The sequence below is a fragment of the Rhincodon typus genome, chromosome 10 (genome assembly GCF_021869965.1).
Source record: "Rhincodon typus isolate 14 chromosome 10, sRhiTyp1.1, whole genome shotgun sequence".
NCBI lineage: Eukaryota > Metazoa > Chordata > Chondrichthyes > Orectolobiformes > Rhincodontidae > Rhincodon > Rhincodon typus.
In genome coordinates, this window is record NC_063341.1 from 56,691,708 (window position 1) to 56,716,877 (window position 25,170).

The window sequence follows — 25,170 nt, forward strand, 5'->3', positions numbered from 1 at the left end:
CTGAATTTTAAAGAAAGCATTGAGATGTCATGGTTGACATGGCTGAGATTGGCAGAGATGAGACTTCCAGTGTTGAGACTAAGATAAGTGATGTTAGAAATAAAAAAAAGGTCTGTGCAATTTAGAATATGTGACAACTGAAGCATTGTGTAAATTAACTATTGCTGGTCTTGACAGCTTCTGCTTCTTTGTACTGATCAATTAAATATTCTGAGTGTAACAGTCCCCAATTGTAGCCTGTCAGTAAAACAGACTTGGTGGAAATACAGGATTTCTGCACTGATAATCAAAATCCCTCTTCGATACGATAAACAGCACCAATTATTCAGATCTAAAAAGCCATCAATAGGTTTCTTAAAAGGAAGAACTGACATTTACATATTGTCTGGTCGTCACATCTCCTTAAGTGCCTGTCAATATGTACATTAGCATTTTCAGTGGACTCTAAAGTCAACAGATCAACTAGTCAGGTTTGACTGAAATTGATATAAGGCATGATTCAGATGAGAGAGGGGTTTCTGCAATTTGTCCAGGAATGTCTGCTTTAAATAGAACCTGAGTTCACAATGTTAGAGGTGTAAAGGCATTGTAATAGTGTGACTCAGTTCTATCATGTAATTGCATTGTTTATTTATTGATTAAGAGCCCATTCAGGAAATGCTGTCGGCGTCTGGGAGAATAGGACAAGTAATTGCTATTGTGTGATGATCCACTTGCTCTTCATTGAAAGTGATAACTACAGATGTTTCCTGGGCTACACCAGTACTTTGCAGAATATTACTTGAATGCGTGAGCTGAGAAACACTGACCAGAGGAAGCCGGAGACAATACTGTAAATACATCAAAGATTAATTGTTCTAGTTTACAATTGGGGTACAATAGGCTGTTCCTCTTGGCTACACTATGCTGACAGAATGATCTGACACATTTGCCACTGTGACTGCATTTGAACATTGTAGAATCTAGCATAAGATAGAAAATAGAAAAAAAATTTTAGCATGTTCCAACGATACTGGGAAGCTCAGAAATTTTCAAAATGTAGCTACATTTTCCAAAGCCAGAAACCAGCATAGCATGGTCAATGTACTGTTTAAATTTGTTAAAATCCTGTTTAAAAACAAACACTTCCGTGCTTTTTGAGAATCATTTCTGTCTCTTAATTCCGCTTTCAATTTTGGACTGCTCCAGTCTCCTGTTTGTAATCAGTAATCATTTCAATTAAATTTGATTAAATTTATGTAATTAATAGTATTTTTTCATCCTTTTGTTACTGTTGTGCTGGGAGGATGAAACATTCAAAAATAACTCAATACTCTTGAAACACTGGAAGTACCAACACAACTGCTGGTAGGCCATATCCCACATCATAAAACTGCTCTTACTCGGTGCAAATCTGTAAACCTTTTCCAAGACATCACAGGAAGATTGTTGAATGAGCACAATCTATTACAGTTCTTTGAGATTCAGGTACTTTTCCAATATTGAAACTCAAGGTGATTGGCTCTTCAGTGTAGGTAAAGCTGCAGGCTGTATTCAACTACATGACACATGATCTGGGAATGTTCTATTCCCCAACAACAGCATCCATCAAAATAATATTACAACACTGAGGATGCTGGAAATCATCCATTGCCTAAGGTTATGACGATAGGATTAATATCAAAAAAGATTCAACCAAAATACTTTCTAATATTTTTGCTAATTATTTAAGTTACACCGTGATCAACAGAACTATCAACAATCATTGTAGAACACTGACAATACTGTCATCTCATTAGTTACTTGTTTTCCATGCTTTTATAGACAGTTTCTTTTAATCTTTTTGCACATCTTACATGAAATTTGTAAATATTACTCATACCTTCTTTAACGTATGCAAAAATGGTTCGGAATCCATTCAGGTAAATTCGTTCAATGTAGCCAAGAGTCACCATTACAAAGACACTATTGCCAACATCAATCAGTGATTACAGGGTAACAATTAAGCCAAAGTTCTGTTGCTTCACAGTGACTCAGTCTATATTAAATTCTTGCGTTACAACTCACTGGGGTAGCATGCTGGAAATTGAGCCCCACTCTTCCAGGTGTGCTGACAAAAGTTAAAGATTTTGTAAAGTACACAAAGTTCTCCAACTTACTTCACTTTCAGACCCAGATTGAGGGAAAGCAGGAACCAGGTTTGTGTGTTGAAAAAGAATTACTATTTATTTCAAATTATTAGTCTCTAGCCACAGGTAAAGTTATAAACCATTGACATAATTAAACACTAATCCCCTTACCTCTGTATAAGCTCCCCTTCTCACACAGGAGGACAAACTGACAAGGAAAATAGGTATTGGGCAGAGGGAAAAAACTGGAAAGATAGTTCAGTAGTCTTTACTCTCAAGTTATATTGTTCAGATGATCCTTATCACTCATTAGCTGTCTTGCACATTAGATCAGTTTTTTATCTGGATGCTTCCACAGTTTGGTAAAAGAGAACAAGTTGGCTGATGCACTTTTAAAAAGTCTCTGACTTATCGATTAGAAGTCACAGGTTACAACAACTGCCATAGGAAAGATAGACTTTTTTCATGTTTATAGTTTTGACTGCTGAGATCAGAAAGATTGCTCCCAAGCTGGGGAATAAGTAATCACTTCTGTCTCTAACTTGTTCCCAGCTCCAAGCTGTTCGGTTATCAGAGAACCATTGAGATAGCTGTTGGCAGGCAAATGTTCTCCATCATCAATAACTGGTCACTAGCCCACAAACCAAAGAAATTCTATTTCTAGCAAGATCTCACTGGTACACCCCCTCAACTCCAAATAATCTGCAACTTAAACTCCTATTACTGCTTGGTTACACGATATTTTTTAAAACCGTAGCAATCCTTTCAAACACAGAACAGCATACAACACAGAAAAAGCACAGGAACAGGCCCTTCGCTCACCATAATGCCATTCTAAACTAATCCCATCTGCCTGTTCATGATCCCCATTCCTCTATTCCCTGCCTGTTCATGTCTCTGTCTAAATGCCTCTTAAACATTATTATCATATCTTCATCATTCTATCACCTCCCCTGGTAGCAGGTTCCAGGTACCTACCATTCTCTGTGTAAAAAAAAACTTGCCTTGTACATCTCCTTTAAACTTTCCCCCTCTCACTTTAAACCAATGTCCCTAGTATGTGACATTTTCACCTTGGGAAAAAGATTTGATCATCCACCCTATCTCTGCCTCTCATAATTTTATAAACTTCTACCAGGTCACTCCTAAGCCTCCGATGCCCTAGTGAAAACAATCCAAGTCCAACCTCTCCTTATAGCTAATACACTCCAAACCAGGAAACATTCTGGTAACACAATGTGGAGCTGGAGGAATACAGCAGGCCAGGCAGCATCAGAGGAGCAGGAAAGTTGATGTTATAGTTACAGAGAAGGTGCACAGAAAAATCAACTTTAATAATATTTTCGGGTCGGGACCCAAACTGAAACATCAACTTTCCTGCTCCTCTGATGCTACCTGGCCTGCTGTGTTTCTCCAGCTCCACACTGTGTGATCTCCAACTCCAGCATCTGCAGTTCTTACTATCTCTGAGTGTGTTAAACATTCTGGTAAACCTCTTTTTCACCCTCCCCAAAGCCTCCTAACACAACACTCCTAATGTGACAAACTAAAGCTTTATACAGCTGCAACATGACTTGTCAATTTTTATACCCAATACCCCAGCCAATGAAGGCAAGTATGCCATGCGCCTTCTTTACCACCTTATCCACTTATGTTGCTATGGACTTCCAACCAAAGATGCCTCAATATATCAATGCTCCTAAGGGTCTTTCCATTTACTGGATACCTACCTCTTGCAGCCACTGACCTACCTTTATCAATCATCTTCAAAAAACTTAATCAAATTTGTGAGACAAGGCCTCCAATGCACAAAGCTATGCGGCCTTTCCTTAATAAGTCCAATCTTTTCTAAGTGCAAGTAAATCCAGTCCCTTAGAACTCTTCCATACAACGATCTCTGTCAAGGCTCCAACAATCTCCTTCCTCACCTCTCTCAGCATCCCATCAAGCCCTAGGGACTTATTTGCCTTAATGTTTTGAAGACACCAAACACCTCCTCCTTCTTAATACTGCTATGCCCCTCCCTAATCTTACCTTCATCCATGTCCTTCTCTTTGGTGTATACAGATGCAAAGTATCCATTAAGGGCCTCACTCATTTCCCCTGCCTTCATGTATAAATTCCCTCCTTTATCCTTGAGTGGACCTACTTTTGCCCTAGCTTACCTCTTGCGCCTAACATACACATGTTCCTTAATCCTACTTGCCAAGGACATTTCATTGTTCCTTTTAGCATTCCTAATTCCTTAAGTTCTTTCCTGCTTCCCTTATTTTCCTCATCGGTCTTGCTTGATTTCAGTTTCCTAAAACTTACATATGCTTCCTTTTCCTTTATGACTAAACTTTCCATATATCTTGTCATCCAGGGTTCCTGAATCTTGTCATCCTCATCTTTCATCCTCACAGGAACATGATGGTCCTGAACTCTGAACAGTTGGCATTTAAATGATGTCAGATGTGGATTTATTCTCAATCCTCAACACGGGTGCCCCACAAGGCTGCATACTCAGCCCCTTACTATACTTCTTATACACTCACAACCGTGCGGCCAAATTCTGCTCTAACTCCACTTACAAGTTTGCTGATGACACCACTGCAGTGGGTTGGATCTTAAAGAACGATGAGACAGACTATGGTAAAGAGATAAAAAGCTTAGTGGCATGGTGTAAAGACAACAACCTGTCCTTCAATGTCAGTGAAATGAAGGAGTTGGTCATCAACTTTAGGAACCAGAGAGGAGTACATACCCCTGTCTGTATCCATGGTGCTGAGGTGGATATGGTTGACAGTTTTAAGTTCCTAGGAGTAAAGACCACCAACAATCTGTCCTGTCTACATCGACATCATGGTTCAGAAAGCACACCAATGCCTCTACTCAGACGTTCAAGGAAATTCACCATGTCGACAATGACTCTTACCAATTTTTATAGATGCACCATAGAAAGCATCCTATCTGGATGCATCACAGCTTGGTATGGCAAATGCTCTGCCCAAGACCGCAACAAATTACTGAAAGTTGCAAACGCAGTCCAGTCCACCACAAAAGGCCTTCCTTCCATTGACTCTGTCTACACTTGGACTGTTGCGAAAGCAGCCAACATAATAAAAGACACCTCCCACCCTGGTTATACTATCTTCCACTCTCTTCCATCAGGCACATGATACAAAAGTTTGAAAACACGTACCAACAGATTCAAGAACAGCTTCTTCCCTGCTGTTATCAGACTTTTGAACAGATCTCATATATTAAAGTTGATTTTTCTGTGCACCTTCTCTGTAGCTATAACACTATAGTTTGTATTCTGTTCTATTACCCTGATGTACTTGTGTATGGTATGATTTGCCTGGATAGCACGCAAAACAATACTTTTCACTGTATCTCAGAACATGTGATCATAATAAAATCAAATCAGATGCCCCCGATTTAATTTCTCCTGTTCCTGCCTAATACTGTCATAATTAGTATGGCCCCTCCCCGAGTGCATTCAACAAATTCTGCCCCATCTAACTCCTGGCACTAAGAGAGTCCCAGTCAATACTAGGAAAGTTAAAATCGCCGACTACAACAAGCCTGTTGTTTTTACATATTTCCATGATCTGGCTATATATCTGTTCCTCTATCACCCATTGGCTTTTGGGAGGCCTATCATATAACCCCAGCATAGTGACTGCACCTTTTTTATTCCTGAGTTCTACCATATGGCTTTGTTGGATGAGCCTTCCAAAATGTCCTCTCTTAGTGCAGCTGTGACATTCTCCTCAGTCAATAATGCAACTCCCCATCCCTTTAATATCCCTCTCTATCATGCCTGAAACATCTAATCCCTGGAATTTTGAGCTGATAGTCCTGTCTTTCTCTCAACCAAGTTTCCATAATGGCCACAGCATCATAGCTCCATGTAATAATTCAGGCTCTAAGCTCAGCTGCCTGATTGGTTATACTCTTTACATTAAAATAAATAAACTTCAAACTTATAGTCCCACCATGTTCATTAACCTGGCCCTATCTGTTCCCCCTATTAGATTTATGTGATCCAACCTCTACTTTGTCCTCAAACACTCCACATGCTGCCCTACTGCTCTGGTTCCTACCACTGGTTTTAAACAATTCCTCCTCATTTCAGTCCCCAGTTTTTTTTTAAAAGAAAAGTCTTGAAACTCCTGTGGTTCTGTTCTCATGATTTTCTTCTGAATCTTCTAAAACCAGTCTGACTCCAAACCAAAACACAAACAGATTCTAAACAAGGGCTCACACCTAACATGCATTCTCTGACCTAAAATGTCACCTCTTCTTTACACTGATAAACCCTTTAGTTCTCTCAGAGTAGTGACTTGAACAAAATTTGGGGCTTTACATATGCATATTAATCAATTAAAATCTTTTAACTGATTTAAAGATTTAACAGCATCTTATGTTTGTTTAATACATCCTCATCACTGGTGTAACCCTTTGATCTTTTACTCAAATTCTGTGTCTGATTCCACCTCTCCCACTAACACCTGAAGGAGAAGCGAGGCTCCAAAAGCTTGTGTTTTCAAATAAGCCTGTTGACTATAACCTAGTGTTGTGTGATTTCTGGCCTTGTACTATCGCACAATTACTGTTTCAACTTCATAACCATACTTAAGGGAATAAATTAGTCATTACCAACTTGCCAGAGAGATACAATAAGCAGCTTGAGAATCACCAGTCATATTAAAAGAATGCCACATAATCTAACCCTGAAGAAATAAAGATAATTGATTGGTTGAATTATTTAATTATTACTATAGACCTGATTTTGTGAAATACAATGGCATTAGTATTGCACACACAGCCATCTCTCCTGCATCGCAATATTTTGTTATATCCCCCCAGGGATTTACTTGGGAAAACTATTGCACGGTGATTTGCAGGTGTGTTAGGAAATGAATACCATGTGAAATATGAAGAAATTAAGTACGGTTAAGGAGTCTTAAAAGAAAGTATAAAAACAAAGTGATTGTGCGGGAGAGTTCTGAGCATCAGAGCTGATAAAGGCACAGCCATCAATGGCAAAGTGAAATCAGAAAGGGACCACAAGAGACCACAGCTATAAAGGTAAAATGTTAAGGGAGAGGAGGCTTCTGCAGACAAATAATATTGTATAACTAGAAGAATTTTTAAGGAAAAAAAAAACTTACATTTAAGGAGTTAGTGAACTTGAACTTAGGTTAGCAAGAATAGATGATGAATCTGAGAGATTTGGCCTGAGATAAGCCTTGAAGTAAACTTGCATGGTTGATTGTGTCAAAAGTTGCAGTGAGTTTGAGGACTATAGAAAGGCTGCACAACAGTCACAGAGCGAGTTACTTATAATTTTGGTTACCACTGTTCTGATGCAGTAGTAGTGCAGAAAACTTGATTATAGGGGTTTGAATTCAGATTTCAGAGAAATGGGCACAATTCAGCCAAGGATTCTATTTGGAAGCTTCAAAAAAAAAGGAAAAGTTTTGAATAGGAGGAAGGAAGTGCAGTAAAGGAGGAACCATTTAAAATGCCAGTTTACATGCAGATCAGCAAAGGGAGATGGATGTTTAGGGTCTCAGAGCAGCGAGATCGTGGGGACAGAAAATATGTTTGGAGATGGTAAGGATGAATGGCAGAGAAATTAGTGAGTCACAGCACAAAAGAGAAGCAGGGACAGCCAAGATTTGAGAGATGAGCATTCAAGAATTCAGTGGAAGAGGCTGTAAAGTCCTGGCTTAATTGGAAAACAGAGAGGAGGTAATTGGGTAGAAGTCTCCATTTTCAAAACAAAAAAAACTTCCATGAACATCTTGTTCTAATGACTGGAATTGAGGGCAGATGGAGTAGAGGAATGAGATTTAAGAAAGTGGTGGAAAGTAAAGAAAGTCTAAAGACAGAATCACAACATTTAGTATAGTCCCAAGCATTCACTATTTTGCATAATCTACATTACACTTTCTTGCATTGTGTTCAGTACGCTGGAAACAGTGATCTCTCCAGGCCAGAATACTTTGGAACCAAGTCATTTCTTGATTTTTGAATCTTCTGGATTATAAAATAACGTCAGAATGCATAATCACAATTTTATAAATTAGAACACACTGTAGATTTAAATATTTACTTGAAACCTAATGAGTGATAAAACACCATAAAGTAGCAATAAAAATCATTTTAATAATTCAAATAGTGCAGATCTTCCATGTTTCTGTTTCCAAAAGTAAGTACTAAAATAATGCTGATGAAGTCAAGAACACACTTGGATCTGTTTAAAAATTTTCAGATAACCGTTTTTACCAAATAATAGATTTCTCAGCTGAGGAGGTTACAGTGCACTCAGGCATGTTTTCTGCAAGAGTCACAACAGTCTACGAGTAGCAAAATGCTAGTGTCAAGTTTGCATTTCAAAACTATTTTTAACACAATATATGTTGATTGTAGATAATAGTTAGCTAGTTAGCACAGAGAAAAAAAAAATTCTGCAATGGCATCTGGTTATAATGTCTTTGTGCTTTCTCTGCTGTTTCCTTTTTCTAAACAAAAAAAAATACTTTATCCACCTGCTTATTGATAGACCCACAAAATGCATTTTTTAAATCAAAAAAGCCAAGAGTGATAAACGAATGTAACAATGAGATGCTGTTGTGTACAACACAGCTGCATTTCAAACTCAGTTACTTCAAATGCATTGCAGATTCCTCATTTTTTCTGACCCCTGAAACACACAGCATTAGATTCTGTCAACAAATCTACTCAAGATTCAACTGTTTGTCTTTACTGAAATGTAAAGGGGAACCAGGCAAACACACCTGAAAGTCTATCAGCGTATAGTTAACACTTTATATTTCACAAATTACTTATGGAAGCAAGCAGCATTCTGCAACCTGCAGTTTTGTTTTTAATGTTTTCAGTTTTTGAGCTGCAGATTAACAACTATAAGTTAAAACAACACAGGCAAACACACATTGAAAAATTAATAATGTCAAGATATAAGTCAACAACTGAATGATATTAAAGGCCTGGAATGTGCAGTGAGGATAAAGGTCAAATTATCTATCCTCACCATTATAATGGATGAAGCCGGAGTACAGCTTCTGGACTAGGCACATGTATAGTTAAATACAGAAATCCAGAAATTGCTATCAGAGATAATGTGATCCCCTGCTATTAGACCAGTGGTGCATCCTTTACCAATGACACTGAAATGACTGCAATGATGTGAACTTGCTCTATGTGCCCACTAATTCTGCTCTAATGATAGTTCCAAACGTATAGGCTGGTGCATTCAGAAGTGAGTGAGATCTCCATCACTCGGTAAGTGACAATTGCTGATCAAAATTCTCACTGGTCTGAAAAAGTAATTTTGCATGTTATGGAATCTCATTCACTCAACAGATTTGGACTTGGCTCAACTCAGTGGTTCAAGAGCCTCTCAGAGAATATCATTAAGTTTCTTCAGACTCATTACTGTAGTAGGAAAGGCAAAAGATTAGAGAAAAGCTACTGAATGCAAAATTGGATTATTATGCATGGAATTCTAACCTAATGCTCCGGTTGAAAGAATGGCCAAATTGGATAGAATACTGAACAAAAACAAAGAACAGCAGATGCTGAAATCTGAATCAAAACAGAATGCAGTGGAGAAACTCAGCAAGTCTGGCAACATCTGTGGAGACAGAAACAGGGTTAACATTTCAGGTCCAGTGACTCTTCATCAGGACTGATATAGTCAAATGTTGTTACGGTTCCAGGCATACTTTTTTAAAAACCAGTATCAGAGAGGAAGTACTGGGGTGATAATGAAAATTTGTTTGTACTAAGAAAGCTTCAACAGCAGACAAAGTAAATATTGAGGAGCATTAGTTTGTTTTCCATCTGTTATGGCGAGGAGGTTGAATTCCTCTGATAATTAAAACCAAAACACCCAGAGACGCTCGCCTCGCCTTGTAACCTGCTAAAGGAAATGGGAAAAATGGTATAACGTGCCTTTCACCTCACAGTCTATAATAAAGAGGACGTTGAATGAAAAGAAATCTTTTCACTCACTCTGTAATGAACAAATAACAATTTATTTATCTAACTCTTAACAGTGAGCAAATTAACAGTACTAACAAACCAAACAATTCTCCCTTAATTACCAACTATTCTCGAACAGAACAAAATTCTAATGGCATGTTGTTCCGATAAATACAAGTCCCACTTATATAAATCAAAATAATAAGAAAAATAAATTAAAACTTCAGCTCTCAAAACTACAGTGAGGATGCATCTTCTGGAACGTTCCGTGCCTTTTCCGCTATTCTTCAGTCAGGAATTCTTTCTTCATCAAATCCTTGTGTCAAGAGTATTAGCTAAGGGTGTCATGGTGCTCAGAGAGCTTAGAGGTTTCTGTGAGAGCCAGAGTTTTACTCTTCCGATGGCAGTTCGCTCTCACGTTGATTTTCAAAAACCCTCTTCTTATATACCCTTGATGACCTGTCAATTTTCTTATAACAGGATTGGTCCTAGATTGTCAACACCATCAGATTTAAATTTAATTGAGTTTTGGTATCTAGGGCTTGGTTTAAATTAATTGGCTGATATTCAAGCTAGCTGCCTTAACATCAAAACAAGCTGAGGTTGCCAACCACACAGCCAATTGATACATATGTTTCAATTTCAGAACTCTCAATGCATCTGTGGCTGCTTTCAGACTTTTTTTTATCTCCAAGTTTAGAAAAGCACATAATCTCTTAAAGGAATTAGGTACTCTTCCTCCCATCAGTTTTACAAACAAATTCTAACATCTTGCCTTTTAATTCACAAGTACTCGACCCAACTTTGCAACACATTTCAAAGCATTGGAATTTTCTTTTTGCTTAGGGGAACAACCCATTGCTTGGAAAGCTGTTGGTTTCTGTTTGTACTGGTTGTGGTGGAGATTAAATGTGTGAAACAGCTTTTCCTGAAGGAAATTGTTTAGAACATGTTGGAAAGTAGGTTACCTCAGTATAGGGATTTTAGTTTGAAATTTCCACACCAGAAATATTTGGTTAGAACCTTGAACGGGTTATGTGAAGCTGAGAAAACCTAAGTTCAATTGTGTGACTGGTAAAGAAAGAGGCTACCAAGACCAGGAATTGAGAGAAACAGTTATGTTAAACCTACAAATGTAATAAGAGAAGTGAGCTCCCTGTGATGCTTGAATACTGTAATGTGATGGTGTTGCGATAGATAGGATTCTATTTTTACTGTATGTTTCGAAATCTTTCAACCTGTGTGATGTTACTTGGTTTATTCTATTTTATTCTGATCAATTTTATCTTAACTTCTTTTGCGTAATAAACTGGTTTCATTGTTAAAACTTTTTATTTTGGTTTATGTAGTAGATGTGAACATTGTCAGCTGGGCTAGCATTCATTGCCCATTCCTAAATGCCCTGGAACTGAGTAGCTTGCTCAGCCATTTTAGAAGGCAACAAAGAGTCAACCACATTGCTGAGAGTCTGGAGTCACATGTAGGCCAGGTAAGCATGACACATTTACTTCCCTAAAAGACAGGAGTGAACCAATGCGTATTTATGACAAATAACATTGGTAATGTGGTCTCATTGGACTAGCTCTTCCAGATTTTTAAAAAAATTTTAATTCAAATTTCACCATTTGCAAGTGTGATTCAAACCAATGTCCCAGTCTGGATTCTGGTTTACTCATCCAGTTACATTACCACTCTCTTCCTGGGATTTGCACTATTATACATTTCAATGAAAGATCACCTTGTTAAACAAAGACAAAACATGATATATTGAGCTAGATTTCAGTCTGCGATCTAAGGTGCCCAGTATTAACATCAGCTGGGATCATAACAACTAACTAATACACAGACTGGCTTTCCTATAGTTCCAGTGCCACAATGTATGGTCGGTATCCAATACCCTCGGGATAACAAAGCATGGCTAATAACTATTATGTTACTAGAGTCACTTCCATTGAATGGATAAAGGAGTATGTGAACAACTGTGTGCAAAGCTCGATATTCGAATATATAATAAAAATTACTCGGTATCTCCCATAACATAAGTGAGGAGGACTGCGTAGCTGGTATTCCCACTTCAATTAACACTTCATGGGAGGTCCTCATTATAGCATTCAAATTAAATGGTACAAGTGCTTTTGCCTGCACTTTCATATAGATTCTTCTTCCAAAGTACACATCAAAAATTGTCTTTACACACTTTTAATTTTAAATTTCGCTTACCCACCCCAATGAGGTCCCCTGCCCAAGTCTGGGCAGTCCAAGTTATTGTGCACTTTATCTCATAAATCTGTCCTCTATGTCAGGAGAGTTTGTTCAATCCGTCCCTCCTTCAATACTGGGGCACTATGGACTACTATTGACTGCAGCACTTCAGAAAGACAGCTCACCAGCACCTTCTCAAAGGGAATTACAGACAGGCAACAAATGCTGACCCAGCCAGAGACATCCACGTCCCATGAATGAATATTTTAAAAAAGTGGCTGTGATATGCATGATCTACATTGTGTACTGCAGCAACCCACCAACCTCACTTCAATAGTATCTCCTCCCTGTGAACTCCTGCAACAAGAGGGACAAAAACAGCAAAGTCTTGTGAATTCTACCATCTTCAAACCGCACACTGCTAATTAAACATATCGATCCAGTAGCCATGCAAGTATAGGTCCTGAAATTTGTGTCATAATCTGTGATATGCTCACCATCACCACTCTGCAGTGATTCAACTTAGTCCATCAGCACCTTCACAGATTAATTAGGAATAAGCAATCAAAGCAGCAACGAAAGTGTTTAAAAATTATGTTTAAAAATTCCAATGAGCAGTAATCTTATTGAAATGCACAAGATCCTGAATGGTCTTGATAAGGTGAACACTGGAAAATGCTTCTTGAAGGGAGATCAGGACCCTGTCCCTTTCAAAACAGAAGAGGCGAACAGATTATTCTTTTTTCTCAGAGGGTCATTAGCCTGTGGAATTCTCTTGCACAGAAAACATTGGAAGCTGGGTTATTGAACTTATTACTCAAAGCTGAGAGAAGGGAGGCAAAAATTATGAGAGTAGACAGAAAGTGGAATTAAAACCACAACTACATTAGCTATGATTTTACTGAATAGCAGAGCAGGCATGAAGAGCTGAATACATACATATGTGTAAATTAAGGCCAGAGTAGACCAATCAGCACCGTGAGCCTGATCCATGCCATTTAATAAGACCACGGTTGATCTGATTGTTGTCTCAACTCCACAATGTTGCCTACCTCAATCTTCTCTGAACTGCTTCCAACATACCTACATCCTTCTTAAATAATGAGACCCAAACTATACGCAATTCTCCACATATACATAATCCATACAACTGCAACAGAAAATCCCCATTTTAAATTTCATTCCACAAGTAATAAACAACACTTGCTTTGCTTGTGTACTAACTTTTTTGTGATTCACATACCAAGTCACCCAGATCCTTATGTATCTCCGAGTACTGCAATCTATTTCTATTTAAATATTATGCTATTTTTCCATTCTTCTTGCCAAAGTGGACAAGTTCACAATTTCTCATGTCATACTCCATATACTAACATTTACTCACTAAACCTATCAACATCCATTTGCAGACTGCTTATGTCTTCTTCACAAACTACATTTTTTATTCATTCACGGGATGTGTGCATTGCTGGTGCCCATCACTAATTGCCCAGAGGGCAGTTAAGAGTCAATCACATTGCCGTGTGGCAGGAATCACATGTCGGTAAGACCAGGTAAAGACCGCAGTTTCCTTCCCTAAAGGACATTAGTGAACCTGATCGGATTTTCCGACGGTTTCATGGTCAACATTAGACTCTTAAATCAAGATTTTTACTGGGTGTATACCTAACTTTTATAAATATCAAAGAAAAGAAAACATTGCTCGGCTACACTATACAAATTAAACTATACCCTTTTAAAACCCCAAATACATACTCTCACTCACAATTAAGATAGACAAAGACAGACGATTTGACATGGTCACTATGGATGGAAAACTATCAACAAAGAAAAGCAAAATTCTGAAGATCCAAAGTCCAGAACTCAAGGTTAAGTCAAATTGGCCTTCAGTTCCTTTTTTTATTTTAGCAATAAAGCAATGGACATTCAACTCAACCAATTAGAGGGGTGCTGTCAGGCAGTCTTCCTTTAATTCAAAAACTCCTGGTGCTGCTCTGACTTAATAATATATTAAGCTAACTGCTACAATAGCAACATTGTTGGGCACAGTCAAAAAATATGCACCACTCGATTTTTCCAAGTTGCAAAACTCTCCTGGTATTTCACTTACATAGTAGCCCAACTTCCATTCCAATTTATAGTGCAAAAGCAGCAAAATATGTGGTCCCTTATAAGTGTAAATAATTTAAGCGAAACACTGATCTCTATGCCACACCATTTTTGACATTCGGGGGAGGCGGGGTGGTGTATTCCAAGACTGCCGCATGCATTGTTGCATGCACGTCTTAAAGTAGATTGCATTGAACGGAGATTAATGATAGAAAGTACTGCACAATTTAAAAATATTTCAAACCAGTCATCTAGGAGTTAAGAACAGATGCAAAGTGTGGAGACAAGGAAAAGTTGCACCAGTAATGATGTTGTAGCAAACAGATACATTATTAGTCTTAAAAACTTGGCAGCTGCAGGTGCAACCTTAATTATTAGCATAGAAAAGGTAGATCTGGATGATAAATCAAGTGATTACTCCTAATGCTTCTGCCATGATTAAAATATATACTATTTAACACATAAATCATTTAGTTATCGTAAAAATACAACTTTCAGTGTGCAATTGAAATTGGACAAGCATAGAACCTTTCTTCATAACAAAATGTTTTAAAATGATCATAGCATTCGGGACTCCGAAATTTCATTGATAAAGTTGAAGAATGATCAAAGTAAAATTGTCAAGTATATAACTATCAGAAAGAAAACTTCACAATTGTGCATTATACCTTTCCCTAACATTCTAAAGTTGTCAATTTCGGGTCACAATTCATCAATTAGAGATCAACCACCCAACACACTAAAAATTACTGTGATTGTAAAGTAAGAACTCACATTCCAAAAGGCCAACCTATCCATAAAAGCATTGCTGCAAAAACAGTCAAACACATTTGTTCAAAAACACAGATGCCAAGACAATCTGCAATCAAGAGAACATTCCACTTTTAATGTGCAATTTACTACGTTCTATTGTCAGTCAAGCACAGTAGTATTGACTTCATGGTTGACAAGGTTGGGATTTTCAGCCTCATTTTGGAGCCTATGCAGATAATCTTGATGGCACTCTCCTGAATTACTGAAGGAATGCTATCAACCAATCCACAATTGTGTTACAATGGAAACTGAACTACTTAGAAACCCTGCCACTTAAAAAGTTTCAAATTCTGATAAGCTCTTTTTAAGGATAGGATTTGTTATCCTTCTACACCTCCATTTGCAACTGATGACATAAGAGCTCTCTCTTTCTTCCCTGAGCAGCAAGTGTTCCTTGAACCTAGATTCCATCCAAATCACAGTCTTATGACTGGCTGAACTTTTTCTCACTTCTCTTTTTCTCTCAGCTTTGATTCTACTCATTTCCTTCAAATAAAAGTTGTTGTAACGAGAACCTACATACCTGCCTTTTGAGAGATGTGTGGTCATTTGCTGTTCCAGTCCTACTCAGATTCCATCCATTACCTCTTTGTCCAGCATATTGATCGTTATAATAACAATCTTACCAAGAACAGGAACTTCTATCAATTTTCCTTCCGCCTTCTACCCTTCATTCACCTTCACATGGTCCACCTTCAGCTCTTTTGTTCCTTTCCTCAACGTCTGTGCCTCACGTCTGGGGATAGGCTATTGGCCAATTTTCACTCCAAGTCCACTATACAAGGATAAGTACATCCCCCTACCCTGCCTGCTTCCTGTAAAGGCTCCATTGCATTCTTCCAGTTGCTCCATATCTATTGCAACTCTTCTAACTTTTGAAACTTCCATAGCAGTGTTTCAGATATGCCTTCCCTTTTCTATAACCTAGGAAGCTCCTCCACTGTGGCGAACTGGAATCCTGACTATGTTCATTTCATTTCCTCTATTGTCCCTCTCACCCATTCCCCTAAACCCCCGAATAACCATTTCACGGGATTAGATTTTATTGCCACTTTTACAAGAGTACAATGAAAAGTATACAGAGTCGTCACTTTCCAGCGCCATCTTAGAATACAATAGTTAGAATTAAAAACAAGAGCTGAAATTAATGAAACAGAAACAAAAAGTAAAGAAAATGTCCAGATCTCCCTCACCAATGCCACCTATGCTGGAACCACTAATGCTGTGGTGCTGCCACCGCCACTTCATTGCCACTGATGCCATCACCTTGAGTCCTGTGCCTTGCTGCCATCTGCCCCAGACCTACCAACGAGCCACGTCTGGTGCCATCACTCGTCGCCGGGCCCACCTCACCAATGCCATCTTGAAATCAATTGAAGTATCAGAGTCCACAACCTTCCAGAATAAATGCAAGAGTGTAACCCTTTGAATCAGCGCTGACATCATAACCACCGTCAATGCTGGTAACAATGCCACCGCCTCAAGTCCTACAGTGGGCCCAACCTTCCACCAACAATTCAACAGGTTATCCTACCCCAATTCTGCCACTTCGGCATGATAGCAAAATACCATTCACAGAACATTTAGCACAAATGAGCCTTGGTGAATTTCTGCATCTTGTAGAACACATATATGCTGCTCAGTTTTCGTGTATGAGGGCCTGAGTATTTGTGGATGTGATGCCAATCAAGCAGGCTGCTTTGTCCTGGATGGTGTCAAGCTTCTTGAGTGTTGTTGAAGCTGCACTCATCCAAGAAAGTGAGGAGTATTCCATCACATTTCTGACTTGTGCCTTGTAGACGGCGAATAGGTTTTGGAGAGTCAGGAAGTGAGTTTTCATTGCAGGATACCGAGCCTCTGATCTGCTCTAGAGGCAGCAGTACTGAGATGACTTTACCAGTCAGTTTATGGTCAAGTAATCCACAGGATGATGATAATGGACATCCAGTGATGGAGATACCATTACGTGTCAAGGAAAAGGAGATTAGATTCTCTCTTGATGGCGACAGTTATTATCTGCAACTGTGTGGTACTAATACAACTTGTCATTTGTCAGCCCAAACCCAGATATTGTCCAGATCTTGCTGTATTTGGACAGACTGCTTCAGTAACTGAAGAGTCCCAAATGGTGTTGGGCATTGTGCAATCATCAGCGAACATCCCCATTTTTGACCTTACAATTGAGTAAAGGACATTGGTGAGACAGCTGATGATGACTGAGCCAAGGACAGTATCCAAAGGAACTCCTGCAAAGCTGTTTTAGAGCTGAGATGACTGACCACCAACAACTGCAGCCATCTTCTTCAGTGTTAGGTATAAGTCCAACCAGTGGGGATATTTAACCCCAATTCTCATTGACTCTAGGATAGCTACAGCTCCTTGATGCCACACTCAGTCAAATGTGGCCTTTATGTCAAGGGCAGTCACTCTTACCTCACCTCTGGAATTCAGGTCTTTTGTCCATATTTGTACCAAGGCTGTAATGAGATCAGGAGCTGAGTGGCCCTAGCGGAACCCAAACTGAGCATCAGCAAGTAGATTATTGCTAAGTAACTGCTGTTTGATAGCACCTATGTTTACAGCTTCAATGACTTCACTGATGAGGCAGTAATTGGCTGACTTGGATTTGTCACTCGGAGATAGCAAGAACTACACATGCTGGAGTCAGAGTCGATAGAGTGTGGAACTGGAGGAACACAGCAGGTCAGGCAGCATTAGAAGAGCAGCAGAGTCAACAATTTGGACCCAGGCCCTTCATCAGGACCTAGGCCCGAAACATTGACTACCCTACTCTTCTGATACTGCCTACCTGCTGTGTTCCTCCAGATCCACACTGAATAGGCTGGGTTGGATTTGCCCTGCTTTTTGTGTAGAGGACATGCCTGTGCAATTTGCCACATGGTCAGATAGATGCTAGCGTAATATATTTGGTAGAACAGATTGGGGGTGCAACTGGTTCTAAAGCACAAGTCTTCAGTACAATTGTGAAAATGCTGTCAGGGCCCATAGCCTTTGCAATATCCAGTCGCTCTAACCAGTTCTTGATATCACATGGATTGAATCAAATTTGAGGTTGGTTGGCTCACCGAGCTGGTTTGTTGTTTGGCAGACATTTCGTTACCATGCTTGGTAACATCCTCAGTACAGCCTCTGAAGCAGCATTGGTGTGTTTTCCCGTCTGGTTTTTAAAATCTGGGGTCCGTTGAGATGGACTGCCTCACTTCCGGGTTTCCTTCGTAGTGGAATGTACATGGGGTCGAGTTCAATGTGTTTATTAATAGCATGCTTCGTGAAGTGCCATGTTTCCAGGAATTCTCGTGCTTGTCTCTGCCTAGCCTGTCCTAGGATCTTGGTGTCGTCCCAGTCGAAGTCGTGGTTCTCCTTGTCCATGTGGATTGTGATGAGTGAGTATTGGTCGTGTCTTTTTGTAGCCAGTTGGTGTTCATGTACCTTGTTGTTAGTTTCCTTCCTGTTTGTCCGATGTAATGTTTCTCGCAGTCTCTGCAGGGGATTTTGTAGATGACATTGGTCCTGTCCATGGCGGGGAGTGGGTCTTTAGTTCGGGTGAGCAGTTGTCGTAGGGTTGACGTGGGCTTGTGTGCCACTCTGCTGCCCAGTGGTCGTAGGAGTCTTGTGGTGAGTTCCGACGTGTTCCTGATGTAGGGTAGTGTGATGAGTGTGTCGGGGCGTGTAGAATCTTTCTGCTGCTGTTCTTGTAGGCATCTTCTGACCCAGTTCTTTGGATATCCATTATCCTTGAACACTTGGAAGAGGTATTCTTCTTCCTCTTGGCGTAGTTCCGTGTTGCTGCAGTGTGTTGTTGCCCTTTTAAATAGTGTTCGCAAGCAGCTTCTTTTGTGCGTGCTGTTACTCTAACCATCCCAGCACACACAAATGATTTTGGACTTGACCAGCTTGGTCAGTACTGCAGCCAAGCCACTGTGGGTGGCAGACACTGAAATCTCCCATTGAGTACATTCCACGCCCTTGCCACCCTTAGTGTTTCTTCTAAGTGCTGTTTAACATGAAGAAGTAATGATTCATCAGCTGACAGTGGGCAACATGTGGTAATCCACAGGAGGTTTCCTTGCCCATGTTTGACCTGATGCCAAGGGGTCCAGAGTCAATATTGAAGATTCCTAGGGCAGCTTCCACCATGCTGCCATCTCGGCTGCGTCTGTCCTGCTAGTGGGAGTCACCATGGATTTCTAAAAAGATAATTGTATTGAACTAACTTGCGGGAGTATTTTTGAACAGGTAACAGAGGGTTGATTAGAATAATGTTATTGACATAGTTTATGTGGATTCCAATGTATTTGATATGGTGCCACACAACAGACTAGTGTGGAAAGTTACAGATCATGATACAAAAGGATCAGTAGCAACATGGATATAAAATTGGCTGAATGATAAGAAACAGAGTAATAGTCCATTGATATCTTTTGAGCTGTAGGAATGTCTGCAGTGGAGTTCCCCAAGAGTCGGTATAGGGACTCTTGCTCTTCCTGATTTATAATAATGACTGGATCTTCGTGCGCAGGAGACAATTTCTAAGTTTGTTTCTAAACTTGGAAGAATTGTAAACTGTGAGGAGGACAGCCTGGAACTCCAAAAGGCCGTTGACAAGTTAGTGGAGTGGGTAGATAAGTGGAAGATGAGACTCAATGCAAAGAAGTATGAGATGATGCACTTTGGTCGGAAGAACACTGAAAGACAATATAAAATAGGGGTTACAATTCTAAAGGGGTACAGGAACTGAGGGACCTGGGCGTATATGTGCACAGATCATTGAAGGTTGCAGATAGGAAGAGAGTAGATCATAAAGCATACAGTGTTCTCAGCTTTATTAATAACTGCCCAGAGTACAATAGCAAGGAGGTCATGTTCAACTTGCACAAGACATTTGTTAGCCCCCCTTAGCTGCAACATTGTGTACAGTTCTGGGTGTCACATTATAGGAACAATATAAATGCACTGAAGAGAGTGCAGGAGTAGTTTACAAGAACGTTCCTAGGAATGAGAAATTTCAGTTATGAGGATAAGTTGAAGAAGTTGGGACTGTTTTCCTTGGAGAGAAGGCTGACAGGAGATGATGTTTTCAACATCATGAGCAAGCAGGACAGAATTGATACGGAGAAGCTGTTCCTGCTTGCAAAAAAAAGAAAAAAGAACAAGAGGGTGTATATTTAAAGTGAATGTGCAAACTAAGCAAGGATGATGTGCGAAAGACCATTTCCCTGCAGCAAGTAGCACAGGAATAGGGTAAGGTTATGGAACACACTACTTGGAAATGTGATGGAGGCAGGTTCAATTGAGGCTTTCAAGGAGGAATTAGATGATTATTTGGATAGAATCATAGAATCCCTACAGTGTGGAAGCAAGCCATTTGGCCCATCAAGTCCACACTGACCCTTCCAAGAGCATCCCACCCAGACCCAGCCCCCTACCCTATCCCTGTGACCTCACATTTACCATAGCTAATCCACCTAAGACTGCACATCCCTTGACATTATGGACAATTTAGCATGGCCAATCCACCTAAGATGCACATCTTTGGAAGTGGGAGGAAACCGGAGCACCCAAAGGAAACCCACGCAGACACGGGGAGAATGGAAACTCCACACACACAGTCAGCCAAGGCTGGAATCGAATCTGGCTCCCAGGCGCTGTGAGGCAGCAGTGCTAACCACTGTGATGGGAATGATTTTCAAGAATTTGGGGAAAAGGCAAAAGATTTGCACTAGGTAACAGTACCAGAGCATGCAGCATGGGCATAATGGCCTCCTTCTGTGCCATAACAATTCAGCGATGTTGATAGTGTTGTCTGGGAGGAATATAAGATTTGACTCCGTAAGGTTTATTGCATGCAAGGTATGATTCAGGTTGTTGCTCGACTACTTTGTGAGCCAGCTCTCCCAATTATAGCATTAGTCCCCAGGTATTAGTAAGGAGGACTGGTAAAGGATTAGTAAGGAGTTCGTCACTGTCATTTCCAGTGCCTTATTCGATGCCAAGTGGTCTGCCTCATTTCAATTTTGTTCGTCCTTTCAAGCAGTTGATGCAACTGAATGTTTTGCTGGACAATTTCAGAGGGCATTTAAGAGTCACATTGCTGTGGACCTGGAGTCACGTGTAGGTGTATACCAGATAAGGATAGCAGTTTCCTTCCATAAAGGGCATTAACGAACCAATCAACAATTGACAATCATTTGACTTTTAGTTCCAGATTTTTTTTTTTACTGATTTCAAATTTTAGCAGGATTCCCCACAGATTTCCTAAACATTACTTGGTGTCTCGATTACAAGTCCATTAACAATTCCACACGGCCATGACCTCCCATTTGCAATAGTGAGGAAGAAAGCTGTTGACTGCAAGATGATTTCAGTGAACTGGTCAGGTAGGCAGTAAAGTAATAGAGAAGTGTCTGACAATGCAATTCGGGAGGACCAGTGAGGGAAGGGAATAACAATAAATGGGAGGTTCCAAAGGATTATAGTGAAACTGACCATATCTCCAAATTAAGATGGTCAACAACACATGCTGGATACTTTCCTTTATTAGCTAGATCTTATCACTATTCACTTATGACAGAACATGATTAAACATTTTGGACCACAACAACAGAACTGCATATAAACTCTGGTCACTACATCACAGTTGTACATGACTGTATTCGAAAAGGTACAGAGATTTGTTAGGATGGTGCCAGGACTGAAAAACTTTAACTAATTCAGGCATAAAAAATTATGAAGGGTCTAGATGGAGCAGACGAGAATAACCTATTTCCACTATTAGGGACCACAGGTTTCAAGCAACTGCTGGAAAGAACAGGGTGGAGTTGAAGGCATTATTTTCACTAAAGGGTGGTGGGAATTTGGACTCTTTGACTGAAAAGGCAGTAGAAACAGAGGTCGATGCAGAAACACTTCTTGCATTTAACAAACATTTCGATATGCAGTTGAGATGTTGTAACATACAGGACTACAAACAACAGCTGGAAGATGGGGCTAGGCCGGACATAGTATTTCTCACTTTTACGCTTTCCAAGGTGTCCTTCTATCCTGTACCCTCTAGAAACTCCAGTTAGTCCAATGCTTTATTGCCTGTTTTCTGATCTGTACACTCATCAGTCTTCTAAATGACCTACACTGTCTTCACAAATCCTTCTACTTAGGATTCGCAAATCTGTGTTCAAACATCTTCATGGCCTTGTCCCTTTCTTTCTCTGTAATGTTTCCCAGCCCTGAGTCTGGACTCCTATGTATCCTCCGATCTTGTAGAATGCTTTCTGCTTTCTAGAACTGTTCACAGAATTGTTATGGTGCAGAAGAAAGCAATTCATTCTATCTTGTTTGCGATGGTTCTGCATTGCAGCATTGTGACTTAGTGCCATCCTCTGTCATTTGCCCATAACTTTGCACATTGTTTCTATTTAACAATCATCAAATACACTCACGAATGCCTTAAATAAATGTGTTTCCACTACTCTTTCAGGCAGATCCAAACTACTTGGTGTGAATTCTTTTTTTTTTAAAATCACATTTACTGTGCCCTCTCATTCTCGATTCTTTTACAAGTGAAAATAGTATTTCCCAAAGTACTTTGTCCAACTCGTTCATGTTTTTGAAAATTTGAGCATATCTTTCTTCCCCTTTCTTGATGTTGAAACAGGACATCCTTGGAATTCTGGGCTGATGGAGCGAAGGGTATAACATAGAACATAGAACATAGAACATAACAGCGCAGTACAGGCCCTTCAGCCCTCGATGTTGCGCCGACCTGTGAAACCAATCTGAAGCCCATCTAACCTAAACTATTCCATTATCATCCATATGTTTATCCAATGACCACTTAAATGCCCTTAAAGTGGGCGAGTCTACTATTTTTGCAGGCAGGGCATTCCACGCCCTTACTACTCTCTGAGTAAAGAACCTACCTCTGACGTCTGTCCTATATCTATCACCCCTCAATTTAAAGCTAGGTCCCCTCGTGCTAGCCATCACCATCCGAGGAAAACATCTCACCCTTTTCCATCCACCCTTCCCATGTGATAGAATAGAACACTCCCAGCCCCCTGTATCTCCTCCATATTGAGAGAAGGAAAGTCAACAGAAGGGAAATTAAGAGGGCTAAAAGGGGTCATGAAATATCTTTAGCAAACAGGGTTAAGGAAAATCCCAAAGCCTTTTATTCATACACAAGGAGCAAGAGGGTAACTAGAGAAAGGGTTGGCCCACTCAAGGACAAAGGAGGGAAGTTATGCGAGGAGTCAGAGAAAATGAGTGAGATTCTTAATGAGTACTTTGCGTCGGTGTCAAATCTACCTCTAGAAACAACCTTAAAAGTTGCTTAGAGACTTTCACCTTACAAGATCTTACAAGATTTGCCATTGAAACTCATTTTGGGTGAGGGCTTTCTTCAAAGCCAGTGATGAAGAGTAATCATTAGCTGTATAAATAACACATTCCTAGTAACAAAACCAGCGACCCCATTCTGAATGAGGCTACAGGTGACCTGACCTCTCAATCTCTATTTTCACATTGTGGTTTTACCGATGGGAACCCCTATTAATATTTACAAACAAAAAGGACTTCTGTGTTCACCTTATACGATTTTAGGCAAGATAGGTCCAAATTAAGGTGTCAGTTAAATGCCTCAAGTGTAGTACAGAGTAACTCCACCACTGAGTATGGCTAAGAGGTTCTCTGGCCTGATACCTTGCCCCATGATTATCAACCCTCAGGTAACAAGGATGCAGTGTGGAGAGAGAGAGAGAGAAATCTAATTAAAATAATGTTAGCTAGTTGTCTAACAAGAAAATCTGCACAAGAATGTCATTTTGAAAGGGGATGGTGAGGGAGGATGAAACTGCAGAATAATAAATTAGATCAATGTCCTCCCCAGTTATTTACACAAATTTCTGATTTCACATAATTCAAATTTGAAGTTTCAAACGTTTTTCTGTAACAGTACCTTGCCCTTTGATTCCAAATGGAGGAACAAAATCTTTGAGTTTCGACCAACGCCTATAGGTGTTATCGAGAAACATTGGTGCTGGTTTTGAGAATCTGTAATATAAAACAGAAGAAAAAGCTGCGACAATGATTAAATAATTTTTGAAGTGTTCTTCGCATTATTGCAACACTGCTTTTTAGGCTCTCCAGTCTCACTGCTGAAAGGTGACTCCAGCACAAAAGGACAAAAACTATAATCAATACAATGTATGATTAATACAAATGGTCAAATCAAACTCAGAGTTCAATACTGTCTGCTGGATTTGCCAATCAGACAACAGTGCAATATTTCAAAAAGTAATTAATAGCTTGTAAAGAAAGAACTTTGCACACCTTGAAAATGTAAGGTGTTACATAAATGCAAGTGTTTTCTTCTGAAGAAGGGTCTAGACCCGAAACGTCAGCTTTCCTGCTCCTCTGATGCTGCTTGGCCTGCTGTGTTGATCCAGCTCTACACCTTGATATCATAATCAATGCTGTTTCCTTCTCTGGTCAGGAATTGGAAAAAATTAATCGATTTAATTAATCTAATTTTTCAAACTTCTCTCATCTTCACCTGTTCTATCTCTGACTCTTCCTTCCTTGACGGGAAAGAGAATAAAGCAATACTCATGCCAAACCAACTGACTCCCACAGTTACTTTGACTACAATACCTCAACCCTGTTTCCTAGAAGGACTCCATTTCATTCCCCAGTTTCTCTATCTCTGTAGCATCTGTTCCAATAATACTAACATTTACAGGGGTGCCTTGACATGTCCTTCTATTTTCTCAAACATGGAATCCCCCCACCCAACAGTTGAGATGTTCCTCAGCTCAGTCAGACCTACTTCCCACATTTCTGCTCTCACCCTTTCTCCTGTGTCCCAGAGCAACAGGGGTTCCCTTGTCCTCACTTTCCACTCTCATATGCAAAGTATCAT

At 39.8% G+C, this 25,170-nt stretch overlaps 1 protein-coding gene across 8 annotated transcripts in view; it reads right to left on the bottom strand.

The window, feature by feature from the left end:
* Positions 1-25,170, bottom strand: part of LOC109913946 (CMP-N-acetylneuraminate-beta-1,4-galactoside alpha-2,3-sialyltransferase) — a 425,675-nt gene that overhangs the window by 169,396 nt on the left and 231,109 nt on the right. For all 8 annotated transcript variants that reach the window (XM_048602385.1, XM_048602384.1, XM_048602387.1 and 5 more), the window contains one exon: positions 24,208-24,302. In XM_048602385.1, coding sequence (XP_048458342.1) covers positions 24,208-24,302 — 95 coding nt within the window. The remainder of the gene's footprint in view (positions 1-24,207; positions 24,303-25,170) is intronic.